The 13,716-nt window shown below is 42.4% G+C and overlaps 1 protein-coding gene across 2 annotated transcripts in view; it reads right to left on the reverse strand.

Moving 5' to 3' along the window:
• LOC122554482 (podocin-like) overlaps nucleotides 1-13,716 on the reverse strand; it is a 55,297-nt gene that overhangs the window by 11,251 nt on the left and 30,330 nt on the right. For both annotated transcript variants that reach the window (XM_043699582.2, XM_087990762.1), the window contains exon 6: nucleotides 302-357. In XM_043699582.2, coding sequence (XP_043555517.2) covers nucleotides 302-357 — 56 coding nt within the window. The remainder of the gene's footprint in view (nucleotides 1-301; nucleotides 358-13,716) is intronic.

Raw genomic sequence — 13,716 nt, forward strand, 5'->3', positions numbered from 1 at the left:
TATCTGGGTTGTCAATGTTAACCATAAGACTCTCTCCTCTACTCTGTAAATGGGGCATGTAACCTCTTGCATCATCTGAACAGGCAAATGGGGTTTTGTGAAGGCTTCTAAAAATGGTACCATGGCAATACAGCACTCCTTGATTATCACGGGGTTTAGGTTATGTGCTCAAATCCTGGAATGGACTGGAAAGATCATCTTTGATTCAGAGAGCAATCATTGAGTGAAGGCTAGCACTGACAATTCACTATAATAACTAATGTGATTATACTACACGATGAATTTCCTTCCATAAACGTACATTTCAGCATGTTCCACCTTGATTCCCCAGTTGCAGGTTGCTGCATCCAGTGCTGTCTGCAAAACAACGTGGAACCATGATTAGATTACAATTTGTAACGTATGAATTTTCATCTTTATCATAGAAGTGTATGAAGCCAACTGAATGACAAGATCTATGTCTGTTCTATAACCATTGATTGCCAAGCCTATAACTCTGAAAGTGCATTTAGACTCCAAACGAATACTGCAAACATAATGGACTAATTTAATATTAGAGAAATGGGTGCAAAGGACTGAGATGTGTGATTAGCCAGTCCTAGTTCAAAATAATGTAGCTAGCATGTATTTTGTGTTTCTGCTCTTCTAATGACAGAGGAATGCAGCCCAGAGCTAAATATGCTATTCAGCAGTCACACATCTTAGAAAGGCCATATGAGACTGCATCGAGAGGTGAGGTGCTGGAAAAGCACAGCCGGTCAGCAGCATCCGAGGAGCAAGAGAACCAATGTTTTGAGCATAAGCCCATGAGATTGCCTCAATTTAAAGCTAGCTGCACTATTTAAAAACTGTATTCTCGCTGTAGTAGTTGTTGAAAGTCATTAAGAAAGAGTTTATGGTCTAGGGGATGAATAAAAATAATGAGAAAGACCATGAAATATGTTCTGAGAGAGATCCTCACTCTTAAGGCCAGGAGGTCTTTCTAAAAACTGTGAAAGCTTGTAGCAATCATGGTCAATTCTAGGAGGCTGGCCTGTGAATCCGGATGCAGTACATGAGTGGTCAGATTTAGTGAATGCACATTCATATACTAATTCCTTAAAATGGTGTAAATACATACTTCTTGCTTTCCCAATTCCTTCACCCCAATTCTACCCTACTGCCTTTTTCCTTTCTTATACCAAAGAACTACCACTGAATAAACAAGTGCACAGCCTCAGGTGCAAAGAGTATAAGATATTGATGGAGAAGAGATACCACCACATGCTCTCATACTTGCAGCCAGCAGCTTAGATACTTTCAGTGCACAAGCTTTAGAGGTTAGCATCGAGGCAGGGTCAGCATGTGATGAGTCACCAATCATGAATGGGCTGCAACCAGAATGGATGTCGGAATGAAGTTTGGATTCCAGCTGATTCCAGCTTTGGATCTAAGTTCACGTAATGAGCTTTGCTGCAGAGAATTCAGGTGACTCAATGAAGTTGCACACAAGGCATGCAGAACCGATAGACATATGCACAGAAATATTTGGTGAGTTAACAGGCCTGCTTGAGAGGCTGCTGTCACTGTCAAGTAGAGCATGGAAGATTCTAGCTCAAACATCATGAGGCTTTGCTTGCTGTTTTAAATCCATCTTCTCCTGCATGCAAGTTAAGACAAACTCCATGAGAGTACTGGCAGTCCAGTTGTGATGCAGTGCCTAATGGTTGCTATCTCAGTTTCAACTGCAGCATAAGCAGACACTGCCCAGTATCTCAGTGCTGCAGTTGTAGCTCAGCCTGAAGTCATGAAACCTCAGCTTGTTACAATGAGGACATCAGACCGCTGCCTCATGGCTGTGGATACCAGTGCTCCACGATCTCATCACAGTCTGGCTATCTGTGCTGCTGCAAATTGGCCCACTTGCAGGACACTGGAGTGGTCAAACAGATATGCGCTGTCACAAGATAGCAGCATTTATAGTCTCACTGCTACCACACTGACAGTGCCTAGCTGTTGCTTGTCTGGCAGCCAGCCCAGATTTTTGTCAGCTAAATTGAGGTCGTGCCATCTAGCATTCTAGAGCCAGAAACTGCAGTCAGCTTGACCATCTGCAGCACGTCCTCCAGAGAGAATCAATAATCTTCCACCAGTCTTACTGCAGTACTGAGGTAGTGTAGCATAGGAGCACCAAGCCAAGTAGATGCACCTACAATACAGGCAGGAAAGGAATACAAAATGGTGATTACTTGAGTTTTGTGGAAAACATTCAATGGTTTGTTAATTTCAAACGGTTGTTTTTTTTTTGTTTCAGCATTGTCATTAATGAGTGCTGTAATGGTACTTAATAGATTAAAAGATATTGCATTGTACGATACGAATTTGAGATTATATTCATGGAAATATACATACATGATACAATCTCAGACAACTTAGCTGAAGTGAAGTTGGGCTAGCTCCCTGCACCCTTTTGTCTCCTGAATTTCTCGTGATTTCCCTGGCAACAAGAACCATACCCCACTAATGACCAGCTCGTGAAGGATATAGTGGACTATAGGTGCACAATCCTTTATCTAAAATGCTCCAGACTAGCTGGTTTTCGGAATTCAGAATATTTTGAATTTCAGAATAAGTGGCAGTTTTTTTTAGATTAGATTAGATTACTTATAGTGTGGAAACAGGCCCTTCGGCCCAACAAGTCCACATTGATCTGCCGAAGCGCAACCCACCCAGACCCATTCCCCTACATTTACCCCTTCACCTAACACTACGGGCAATTTTGATGGTGAAATTTTTAAAAATCTTACCAGAGGAGCACATTCACTACCACATTCTCCCCGTGTCTGCGTGGGTTTCCGTCGGTTTCCTCCCACAGTCCAAAGATGTGCAGGTCAAGTGAATTGGCCATGCTAAATTGCCCGTAGTGTTAGGTACATTAGTCAAGTGTAAATGTAGGGGAATGGGTCTGGGTGGGTTGCTCTTTGGAGGGTTGGTGTGGAAATTTTGGGCCAAAGGGCCTGTTTCCACACTTGGGGCCTTGAAACAAAATCAAGAACTGGTCATGCCCCCCCCCACATTGCATCTGAGTGACACACATCAAATGGGTGAAGAGTTGGGTTAACTGTTTGCACGCCAAACAACCTTGTTAATGAGAAAAAAACGTAACAAAAAAACCTTCAGACTTTGGAGATTTTCGGATTGCAGGATTTTGGATAAAGGATTGCCTATTTGTACTAAGAACTGGAGCATAAGAGGATCCCTGCAGTTCTTGCTTGAGCTAAAGTGGCCTTGAAACCCTTGGTTTCCACACCTCAATAGTCTGTGCTACAATGTTCCTCATGGTAGCATGGCTACCATGTATTACATGTATGCTGGTCACATGTATTGGGATGCAAACTGGAGTTATCAGCCACTTTCACAGTAGATAGTCCTGGTTTCCTGGTTTCGTCATCAAGAGTGTAACGCTGGAAAAGCACAACAGGTCAGGCAGCATCCGAGGAGTAGGAGAATTGACGTTTTGGACAGTCACTTTCTGTTTGGTGTGGTGGCTGCAAGATTGAGTTAAAAGTGGATTGACAGGGCATCATATTGTCATGATCACATTGTCAGTGTGGTTGTTCACAGTTGTACAGTGAGTGTTAACGTTTTGTGGTTGGTTCATCTCAGTACTTAGATACTGTGCTTGCAAAGACCCGTGTGTGAATTGACGGGAACCTACACCATAGGAAATCCTACAATCCCAGCAAAACCACATGCACATCCTACCTGCTGCTATTCAGAAAGGACACAATAAACTGCTCTCTTGGTATAAAGAATATCTGTCATCTATCTGATATAGCAAAACTAAACAGTGACCTGGAATGTCCATACACCACCTACATCAGTCTGAAATCAACCCAGCTCCACAAAATTCAGTTTCACAGCCACTGGCAGCTCTGTCCTCACCCTACTCTGAAGATGCAAATAGTGGCAGAATTCTGTGAGCATCTGCTTTGTGAAGCACAGACCATGCGCTCGTTCTAGCTTATGTGAACCTAGGTGCTGACAGAGGCCATAGATGTTTGAGACTTGCCTGAGAGACCTTCTTTCATTCCTCACCTTCTCTTTGTAAATAGCTTGCTTTTTTTTCTGCTTTATCTCCCTCTTGTGTTGATGCCCATGGGAAATGCAACTATAGTATCCATGACTGGGGAAAAGTAGTCTGGCCAGAGCGCTTACATTCACAGTGAAGGCCTTATCCACATGCAGCGCAACTTGCTGACTTCACTAACTTCAATCAATGCATCAAACCATCAGACACTTACAGACATTCAAACAGAGCCCATAGAGATTAATCAGCAATTCAAAGTTAAAAATCATTTCTGTTATAGGAGATGACTGCTATTTGTACCTGTTGCTCCTGGGATCATCTTTGGACAGATCTACTGCCGCCAACTCTTCATGTGGTACACTTACCAGGGTTAAGTGTGATTTATTAATCACCAGTAAGTCTTTGACAGAGGAGGCATGTATTTGAGAAGCAAGAGTAGCATGTTTCATGCCAAAGGATTACCTTAGCTTATGACTGGTTAACTACATTAGCACTAGATAAGAGACCTTGTTATCACCTAAGAAATAGTAAACAGGTCAATAGTACATGACTGTAGACTGTAGAATTGATTAACAACAAACAAACTAACCAGCTCCTCCTTTTGTGTATGCCAAAGTTAGTATGACGTTATACCTTTAAGAGATATGGCCATGATATCATTTTATCATGGTATGTAATCCAAGGTTATAACTGTTTCATACTCCATCCTATCTCAGATCACTTGAAGCATGACAGTCTACTGGAAAAATGCTGCTCTGTTGCAACTTAATAGCTTAATGCTAGCTTGTATACCTGAGGAATGTAATGTTTAAACATAATAGTTGTAGTAAGTATCACTGGGTCTTCCGTATCTTGCTCTCCATGTTCAGTTCACAATATTATGTGAGATAATTGCCATGTCAATAAGGTAAAACAGCATATTGGAGTCAAACTCACATCACCTCCCAAGACATCCAATTATATATTAGTAGCAGAATTGTTCTAAAGCTTCTGAGAAAGCCCTTTCAGGCCTGCTGTAGCTAACCTCTGCTCGGGAGCTCTCTCCTGTTGTCAATTGAATCTTCAGCTGTACATCGTTAAAAGAGGGTGTAATCAAAAGTGACAAGATTTAAAATGGCAGAATTACTGTTACACAGTGATTTTATCATCTGCAATAATGCATATTCCCTGCTCATGCTCTTAATATCCTCACCAGAAATAGAATTTCACAAGCACCACCCCAAAAGTCTGTGTATTTGTGGCACAAAACAATTATTGTTCCAAATTTGCACCCACACCAGTGAAACTATAAGTACTTTGTAGGCAATTTATTTACCAAAGGCCAAAGGCTGTTTGTGGACCTCAGTTCCATTCTCCCCAGGAGAAGTTGTCACTCATTGCGATTTTCCTGGGGTTGGCTACTCAATTGACATTGAAGGATGATGCACGGGCTCTCAAAATAGCCAACCAACCAAAAGCATTCCAGTTTGAGAGATCATGGCAAGTTGGGCTGAGAAGTGGCAGATATGGAGTTTAATTCAGATAAATGTGAGTTGCTGCATTTTGGGAAAGCAAATCTTAGCAGGACTTATACACTTAATGGTAAGGTCCTAGGGAATGTTGCTGAACAAATATACCTTGGACTGCAGGTTCATAGCTCCTTGAAAGTGGAGTCACAGGTAGATAGGATAGTGAAGAAGGCATTTGGTATGCTTTCCTTTATTGGTCAGAGTATTGAGTACAGAAGTTGGGAGGTCATGTTGCAGCTGTACAGGTCATTGGTTAGGCCACCGTTGGAATATTGCATACAATTCTGGTCTCCTTCCTATCAGAAAGGTGTTGTGAAACTTGAAAGGGTTCAGAAAAGATTTACGAGGATGTTGCCAGTGTTGGAGGATTTGAGCTATCAGGAGAGGTTGAATCGGCTGGGGCTGTTTTCCCTGGAGCGTCGGAGGTTGACGGGTGATCTTATAAGGTTTTTGCAAGGTTTGTGCAGGTTTGTAGCTCAGGTTGAGGTTTAGGGTGTAGGTTTGCTCGCTGAGCTGTAGGTTTGATATCCAGATGTTTCATTACCTGGCTAGGTAACATCATCAGTGGCGACCTCCAAGCAACCTCAACCTGAGCTACAAACCTTCACAAACCTTGCAAAAACCTATGGGCGCAACACGCTACAACTTGCCCGAAAATGGGAAAGCTTCATTTGGAGGTCGCCACTGATGGTGTTACCTAGCCAGGTAATGAAACGTCTGGATATCAAACCTAAAGCTCAGCGATCAAACCTACACCCCTTCTAAGGTTTATAAAATTATGAGGGGCATGGATAGGATAAATAGGCAAAGTCTTTTTCCTGGGATCGTGGAGTCCAGAACTAGAGGGCATAGGTTTATGGTGAGAGGGGAAAGATATTAAAGAGATCTAAGGGGCAACGTTTTCACTCAGAGGGTGGTACGTGTATGGAATGAGCTGCCGGAGGAAGTGGGGAGGCTGGTACAATTGCAACATTTAAAAGGCATTTGGATGGGTTAACGAATGGGAACGGTTTGGAGAGATATGGGCTGGGTGCTGGCAGGTGGGATTAGTTTGGGTTAGGATATCTGGTTGGCATGGAAGAGTTGGACTGAAGGGTCTGTTTCCATGCTGTACATCTCTATGACTCTATGACTCTATTGTCTGGAAAGAATGATGAGTAACAGAGGTCATGTTACAACATGGAGACACCCTTTCGCTAACTTTTCCATATTTTTAATTGAAATATAGATACAGTAGCCTGGTCACCACTATAAAGGGATCGATGGGGAGATCCTTCCAGGGGCTGCCTGTATTTGCTGTTGCAATTGAACTAGCAGAAAGAGCCTGCAAGTCTCTGCAGAGCACTGGTCCCCAGCATGCAGCCAGATATCTGCCTCTCAGTACCTGTACTGTCTTCTGAAGCTGTGAGAAACTAGAAAACCCTAAATTAACCTACTTTAGACTTGACGTGGCCTGATTAAGGCTAAATAGCTGTGATTCAGTTTGTTGAACTTTTGCACATGATTTTAAGGTTCTGGGTTCAAGTTCTATTCCAGAGTGTGACCACAATAATCAAGGATGACACTCAAGTACAGTACTGAGGGAGGACTACACTGTCAGAGGTGCCAGCTATTAATTGAGGCATTACCAGAATGCTTGTCTGCTTAGTTGTGTGGGCTTTAAAAATTCATGACATTATTCCAAAGAATAACAAGGGAGTTTACCCTTAAATCAACATGGCAATAACAACACATCACCACTTTGCTTTTTGTGAGAGTTGTAAAATGCTTTGAGATTTTTAGCAGTTGTGAAACATGCTTTATTAGTACAAATCGTTCTTTCATTTCAACCATCTGGCATATAGAGGTGTGTGGTCCTGCCAGCCCCAAGCCAACCTTTGGTAAGCATCAGAATTTTTTGTACCCTGTCTGCCTCTGTTTCTGTCTCAGCTGGGCTGAAAAATTGAACCCAAAGAATCTTATGGCGTAATAAGCAGACATCCCAATGTCTGCACAAATCTTCAAAACCACTATCCAGTTAATGTCAAATTCTCATTTCTTTTTCACAGCCCTTCAAATTTTTGCTTCCATGGAAATATCCAATTCCTTCTTAAAGGTTGCCATTGTAGCTGTTGTTCTGCCGAACATTCAGATCATCATGACTGATAGCTGTTTCTTTGCACTTCAACTGGGTTTGTCACTTTGGACTGGAATTTGACATGGAAACACTCACCATTATGATACCATTATTTGCTTTTGGGTCTATCTAGAACAAAATGTACCATATGCTCCAAGTTCTGAATATACAATTTCTGGAACTAAGACATTCACATAAACATGTTCAGTATAATGAAAATAGAAATTAAAAATAATCGAGGATTGAAAGAGGAAGTTGGGTAAAAGGGAGAAATACTTGCATTAGATGTAGTTAGATAACATCTATGTTAAATCTTGTGGTTCTTATTTAGCAAACAACATTCTGATCTAGCTACTGAATCTTGTAAAGATCACTATGATATAATGATATAATATAATGATATCCTGCCTGTTGGTACATAAAGCTGTCACAGTTTGTGAGAAACATAATGTGTCAGATTTTGTTGTTAGTATGACTTGAACTTATACCATCGGCCCAAAACACTGTGGTCCATTATGTTATTTAGACCACAAACCTAAAAGAAAAACGCAGAGTGAGAAAATGATGGAATATGAGACCTGAGCAAACAGAGCAACCAAGTATATATATCCTGAACAAATGAAATTGAAGGATTAAGAAATAATCAGGCCATGGATTTGAGAAGGAGGATTCAAATACAACGTGAACATTTTCAATAAAAACTGAAAAAACTGTGGATTCTGGAAATCAGAAAAACAGAAATTGATGTCAGCTCTGAGGAATGGTCACTGGATCTAAAATATTAACTCTGATTTCTCTCCACAGATGCTGCCAGACCTACTAAGCTTTTCCAGCAATTTGTGTGTGAGAGAGAGAGATCAGATCAGATGTAGAAAGAAGTGTTAACAGAAAGTTCTCATGCTCACATTTCTGACCACAGTCCAGTGCAGATTTCAAGGAACAGCACTTCATTTTCCATTTCAGCATTTAACAGCCTTCTGAACTCAACATTGAGTTTAACAACTTCAGAGCATAATGTCTGAGCTCCCACTTTGTTTCTATCTTTTTAAAATAGTTTTGCTTTATCAGAGTTGACCCATATTAAGACCAACTCTGGATCCTTCCCATTTCTTCAGATCCATCACCGTTCTCTTTGCACTTTGTTTTGTTACTTGTTTAATCTCTAATCACCCTCACCCTCTACCCTTGCCCTGAGTGTGCCGCTGCTCCACTGTTCCTCCCCACCTTTTTCTGTACTACAAAACCCATCACTGTTCTGAAGTCCAATTGAATTCAAAATGATCATTCTGTCTCTCAGACCTGCTGATTTTCTCTCGCACTTTGTTTACGTGCTGAATCTCCTAATATTTTGGCTGTGTCCTTTTCATTGCATTTCATGGAGGGTTTCTCTTTGTGTATGCCGAGTGCCGAGTGCTTGTCCCAAACCTGCCTCATTAATTCCAATTCCACTACCGAACAACTCAAATGGCCTCCTTCTTCAAAGAACGCAATTTCCCCTCCAACATGGTCGACGACGTTCTTCACCGTTTCTCCTCCACTTCCTGCTCCTCCGCTCTTGAACCCCGCCCCTCCAATTGCCACCAGGACAGAACCCCACTGGTCCTCACCTACCACCCCACCAACCTCCAGATACGACTTATCATCCTCCGTCATTTACGCCACCTCCAGACAGACCCCACCACCAGGCATATATTTCCCTCTCCACTCCTATCAGCATTCAGGAGAGATGACTCCCTCCGCGACTCCCTCGTCAGGTCCACACCCCCCAACAACCCAACCTCCACTCCCGGCACCTTCCCCTGCAACTGCAAGAAGTGCAAAACTTGCACCCACACCTCCCCCCTCACCTCCCTCCAAGGCCCCAATGGATCCTTCTATATCCGTTCCAAATTCACCTGCACCTCCACACACAGCATTTACTGCATCCGCGGCACCCGATGTGGTCTCCTCTACATTGGGGAGACAGGCCGCCTACTTGCGGAACGTTTCAGGGAAGGCCTCTGGGACACCCGCACCAACCAACCCAACAGCCCCGTGGATGAACACTTTAGCTCCCCTCCCACTCCGCCAATGACATGCAGGTCCTTGGCCTCCTCCATCACCAGACCCTGGCCACACGACGCCTGGAGGAAGAGTGCCTCATCTTCCGCCTAGGAACCCTCCAACCACATGGGATGAATGTAGATTTCTCCAGCTTCCTCATTTCCCCTCCCCCCACCTTATCTTAGTCCCAACCCTTGGATTCAGCACCGCCCTCTTGACCTGCAATCTTCTTCCCGACCCCTCCGCCCCACCCCCTCTCCGGCCTATCACTCTCACCCTCACTTCATTCCACCTATCATATTCCCAGCACCCCTCCCCCAAATTCCCTCCCCCCACCTTTTATCTCAGCCGCTTGGCACAACAGCCTCAATCCTGAAGAAGGGCTTATGCCCAAAACATCGATTCTCCTGCTCCTCGGATGCTGCCTGGCCTGCTGTGTTTTTCCAGCACCACATTTTTCAACTCTGCCTCATTAAGTACTAACCTCAGCCCTCTAGCACCTCTTTCATTTGATGCAAGCCTAATTTTCCCACAGGCTGTAGCTAGAGATTTTCTCTGAGATATACCAGCATCCCTGACATCTGCGCCATCTTGGAACTCCAACTCTGCACCAGGTCAAATGTTGTAGTCTGAAATTACCCTTCACTATCAATGTAGTGGCATAGCTGCCACAAACCAACACTTCTCACAAGGCATAAGTGGCACCACTGAACTTCCTTGTGTGTGCAGCTGCATATTGCTATCACGATTTAAACTGCAGGCCACACAGCTCACTTATCTTTAAACCATCTTACAAAAACTGAAATTCTAGAGAAACTCAGCAGGTCTGGCAGCATCTGTGGAGAGAAAGCAGAATTAATGTTTTGTGTCTTCAGAATGGATTCTCCAACCCTCTCTAAGTCACTGCTACTCATATCTCAACATCCATCTGGCATCTTACTGTTGTTTATTGTAAGACCATCATAAACAAGAAAACCTCCAAATGCCCTCAAAACATTCACTTTTCTTCAAATATTCCAAAACAAACAGAAATCAAACAGAAGCTGCATTTGCCTCTTGCAACAACCACCACCCACCAGGTCAGTCCAAGCGTTAAACCTCAACTTCAGGAGGTAGAAACAATGACTGCAGATGCTGAAAACCAGAGTCTAGATTAGAGTGGTGCTGGAAAAGCACAGCAGGTCAGGCAGCATCCGAGGAGCAGGAAAATCGATGTTTCGGGCAAAAGCCCTTCATCAGGAATAGAGGCAGGGTGCTTGCTCCTCGGATGCTGCCTGATCTGCTGTGCTTTTCCAGCACCACTCTAATCTAGACTCAACTTCAGGAGATCTGTTGCCTGCTCCACCATGGCCTTGATGAAGAATTTTGTTTCTTATTAATTTCCAGATTGTTGCAGGCTAGGCCAACATTTATTGCCCACCCTTAATTGTCCAGAGGGTAGTTCAGAGTCGATCACATTGCTGTGGGTCTGGAGTCACATGTAGGCGAGGCCAGGTAAGGACAGCAGTTTCCTTCCCTAAAGGAGATTCAAAAACCTGATGGGTTTCTCCAAAAATTGACTACAATTTCATGGTCTCCATAGACTTTTACTTGCAGATTTTTAAAAAATTGAACTCAAGTTCCATAATTTGACATGGCAGGATTCAAACCCAGCTCCACAGAACATGACCTGGGTCTGTAAATTAATGGTGATAATACCATGAGGCCATCGCCTGGCCCTCATGGGTGGCTTTGCATCTATACTTCACCTTAATTAACTAACTTGCAATATTCTTACATTTTATTATAACAACATCAACAACAAAGTAAAGTGGCTTTCAGAAACTAGCTACTTTTAGAAACTAGCTTTGCAGAAAAATAGATATAGTGTATTTTATCTCGAATTTCCAGTATATTGGTGAGATGGGGAGTGCCTACGTTTTTACTAGAGCACACTTGCAGACTTAACTCAGAATGGCAAATAAAACTCTGGAAATTAATAGGAATTTATTATTTATTTGCTCTCCCAGTTGAAGAAATATTTGGCACATGGTCAAATTAAAAGGAAGGAAGCACACAATGTCAGAATTGAACAGAACAGAATGGCGTATTTGCTGGAGGAAATCATAGAAACAGTCTGAGTGAGACTTTAGGCTAATTTGTGAGTGAGAGTGATAACTTTCAGTTAAATTAATTGAGTTGAAGTCCATGGAATAAAAGGTAATGACAGTTGACTAAGTGAGAGCAGAGATATTGGTGAGCAGTTGTTTTTTCTTTGGACGAGAACGAATTGTTCTCCAGGTATTGGAGCTTTTCTTGTTATATATTAGTGACCAAACCTATTATAGAAGACATTGTTTCATAATTTGCAAATGTTACAAAACCTGGAAATATAAGGAGTTATGAGGTGGAAAATGATAGACTCGAAGGATTAGTGGAATGGATGCATACATGAGTGGTGAAAGTTGTTGCAGGAAAGTGTCAAATGATACATTTTTGTAAGAATACCAGGAACGCAAAGAACTCAAGGAAGGCAATATAACTAAAGAGGATGCAGCAGCAGAGAGACCTGGTACATGTGCAAAATGTGTTCAATGTGACAGGGCAGCTTATGAAACTGGTTAGATGGACAGATAAGATCCAGAGCTTACAATGGAGACAGAGTGCAGAAGCAACACAGTTATGATGAATTCCTTTAAAACATTGGTTCGGCCTCAAACAACACATTATGACTAATTCTGGCTACTGCACTTCAGGAAGGATGTGAGGATTTATGAGCTGCAGAAAAGATTCATCAAAATGATTCCAGGCCTAAGGGACTTCAGATTTGTGAATAGTTTGGAGAAGCTGGGGTGTTCTTCTCAAAGAAGGGAAGGTTAAGAGGAGATTTATTAGTGGCCTAAATCAAGAGAGGTCTAGAAGTGGAGAGTAAGAAGTTGTTCTCATTGACAAGGATCGAGAACCAAAGGACTCATGAGGAAACTTTTTTTTAAATGCAGTTAGAATCTGAACTGATTGACTGAGAATTTGTATGTAAGCATGTGTGTGTACCGTGGAGGGAGAGAGGCAGATTAACTTGTGACTTTCAAAAGGGAATTTGTTGAGAACTGAAGGGAAAACAGTTGCTGGTTTATGTACCACCTGCAGTGGAGTGGGACGAGCAAAATTGCACTTCCAGAGAGCTGGCAGAGTCTAGAAGGATGGAATGGCCTCCTGTGCTGTAACCATTTTAGGTTTCTTTGACTGAAACGACCAACGTAAATTAGTGAGGACTGTGGTGAAGGAGAAATGTAATTTAGTTTGATGGAGCTTTAGAGGCTGATGAGGAGGTAGTACAGAAGTCAAAAGTGGAGTTCAGAACATTAACATAATATTGGAGATGCAAGTAGGAGGATTTTGTAATGTATACAATGTGGAGTTTGAAGCACTAATCAAGATAAATTAAGCTATCACAGTTGCAGACTGTACATTTCAGTATGAGTCAGCAGACTGAGGACAAGGGAAAAAGGTTACAGACTTATTGGCAGGAGGAGAATAGGGTGGCTGTAATCTTGGTGATGTTGAATTTGAAAAACAATATACCTGTGGTCTGGTTCTTGACAAGTAATTGGCTTCGCTGAGTTGATAATGATAGTGAAAATCCCAGGGCTGGATTAGTTGCCATATGTTCAGGAGTTGGAGCATAGATAAGAATAAAAGAAGAGGTACAAAGATGGAATTGTGTTGTACAGAGACAGGAGCAGAAGCAAATGCATTGATGGTGCACCATCCAGAAAAGACAGTTTATTTGGAGGAAGTATGGAACACACCAGAGAGATTGAACAAGACAAGATTGGATAAGATGCAGCAATTACAGTAACAACATTAAATGGTGATTTTATGTCAGTGTGGTTGGCAGTATGAAAATTAAACTGAAGGAATTCAAACAGACCATTTTCAGACAGGTGAACCTCCAGGTAGTTAATGAATGCCTCCAGGCATTCAAGAAAGAAACAAGAAAT

This window comes from Chiloscyllium plagiosum, unplaced genomic scaffold (genome assembly GCF_037043375.1).
Source record: "Chiloscyllium plagiosum isolate Xiang-an unplaced genomic scaffold, Cpla_swu_hap1 HiC_scaffold_9, whole genome shotgun sequence".
NCBI classification, from domain to species: domain Eukaryota; kingdom Metazoa; phylum Chordata; class Chondrichthyes; order Orectolobiformes; family Hemiscylliidae; genus Chiloscyllium; species Chiloscyllium plagiosum.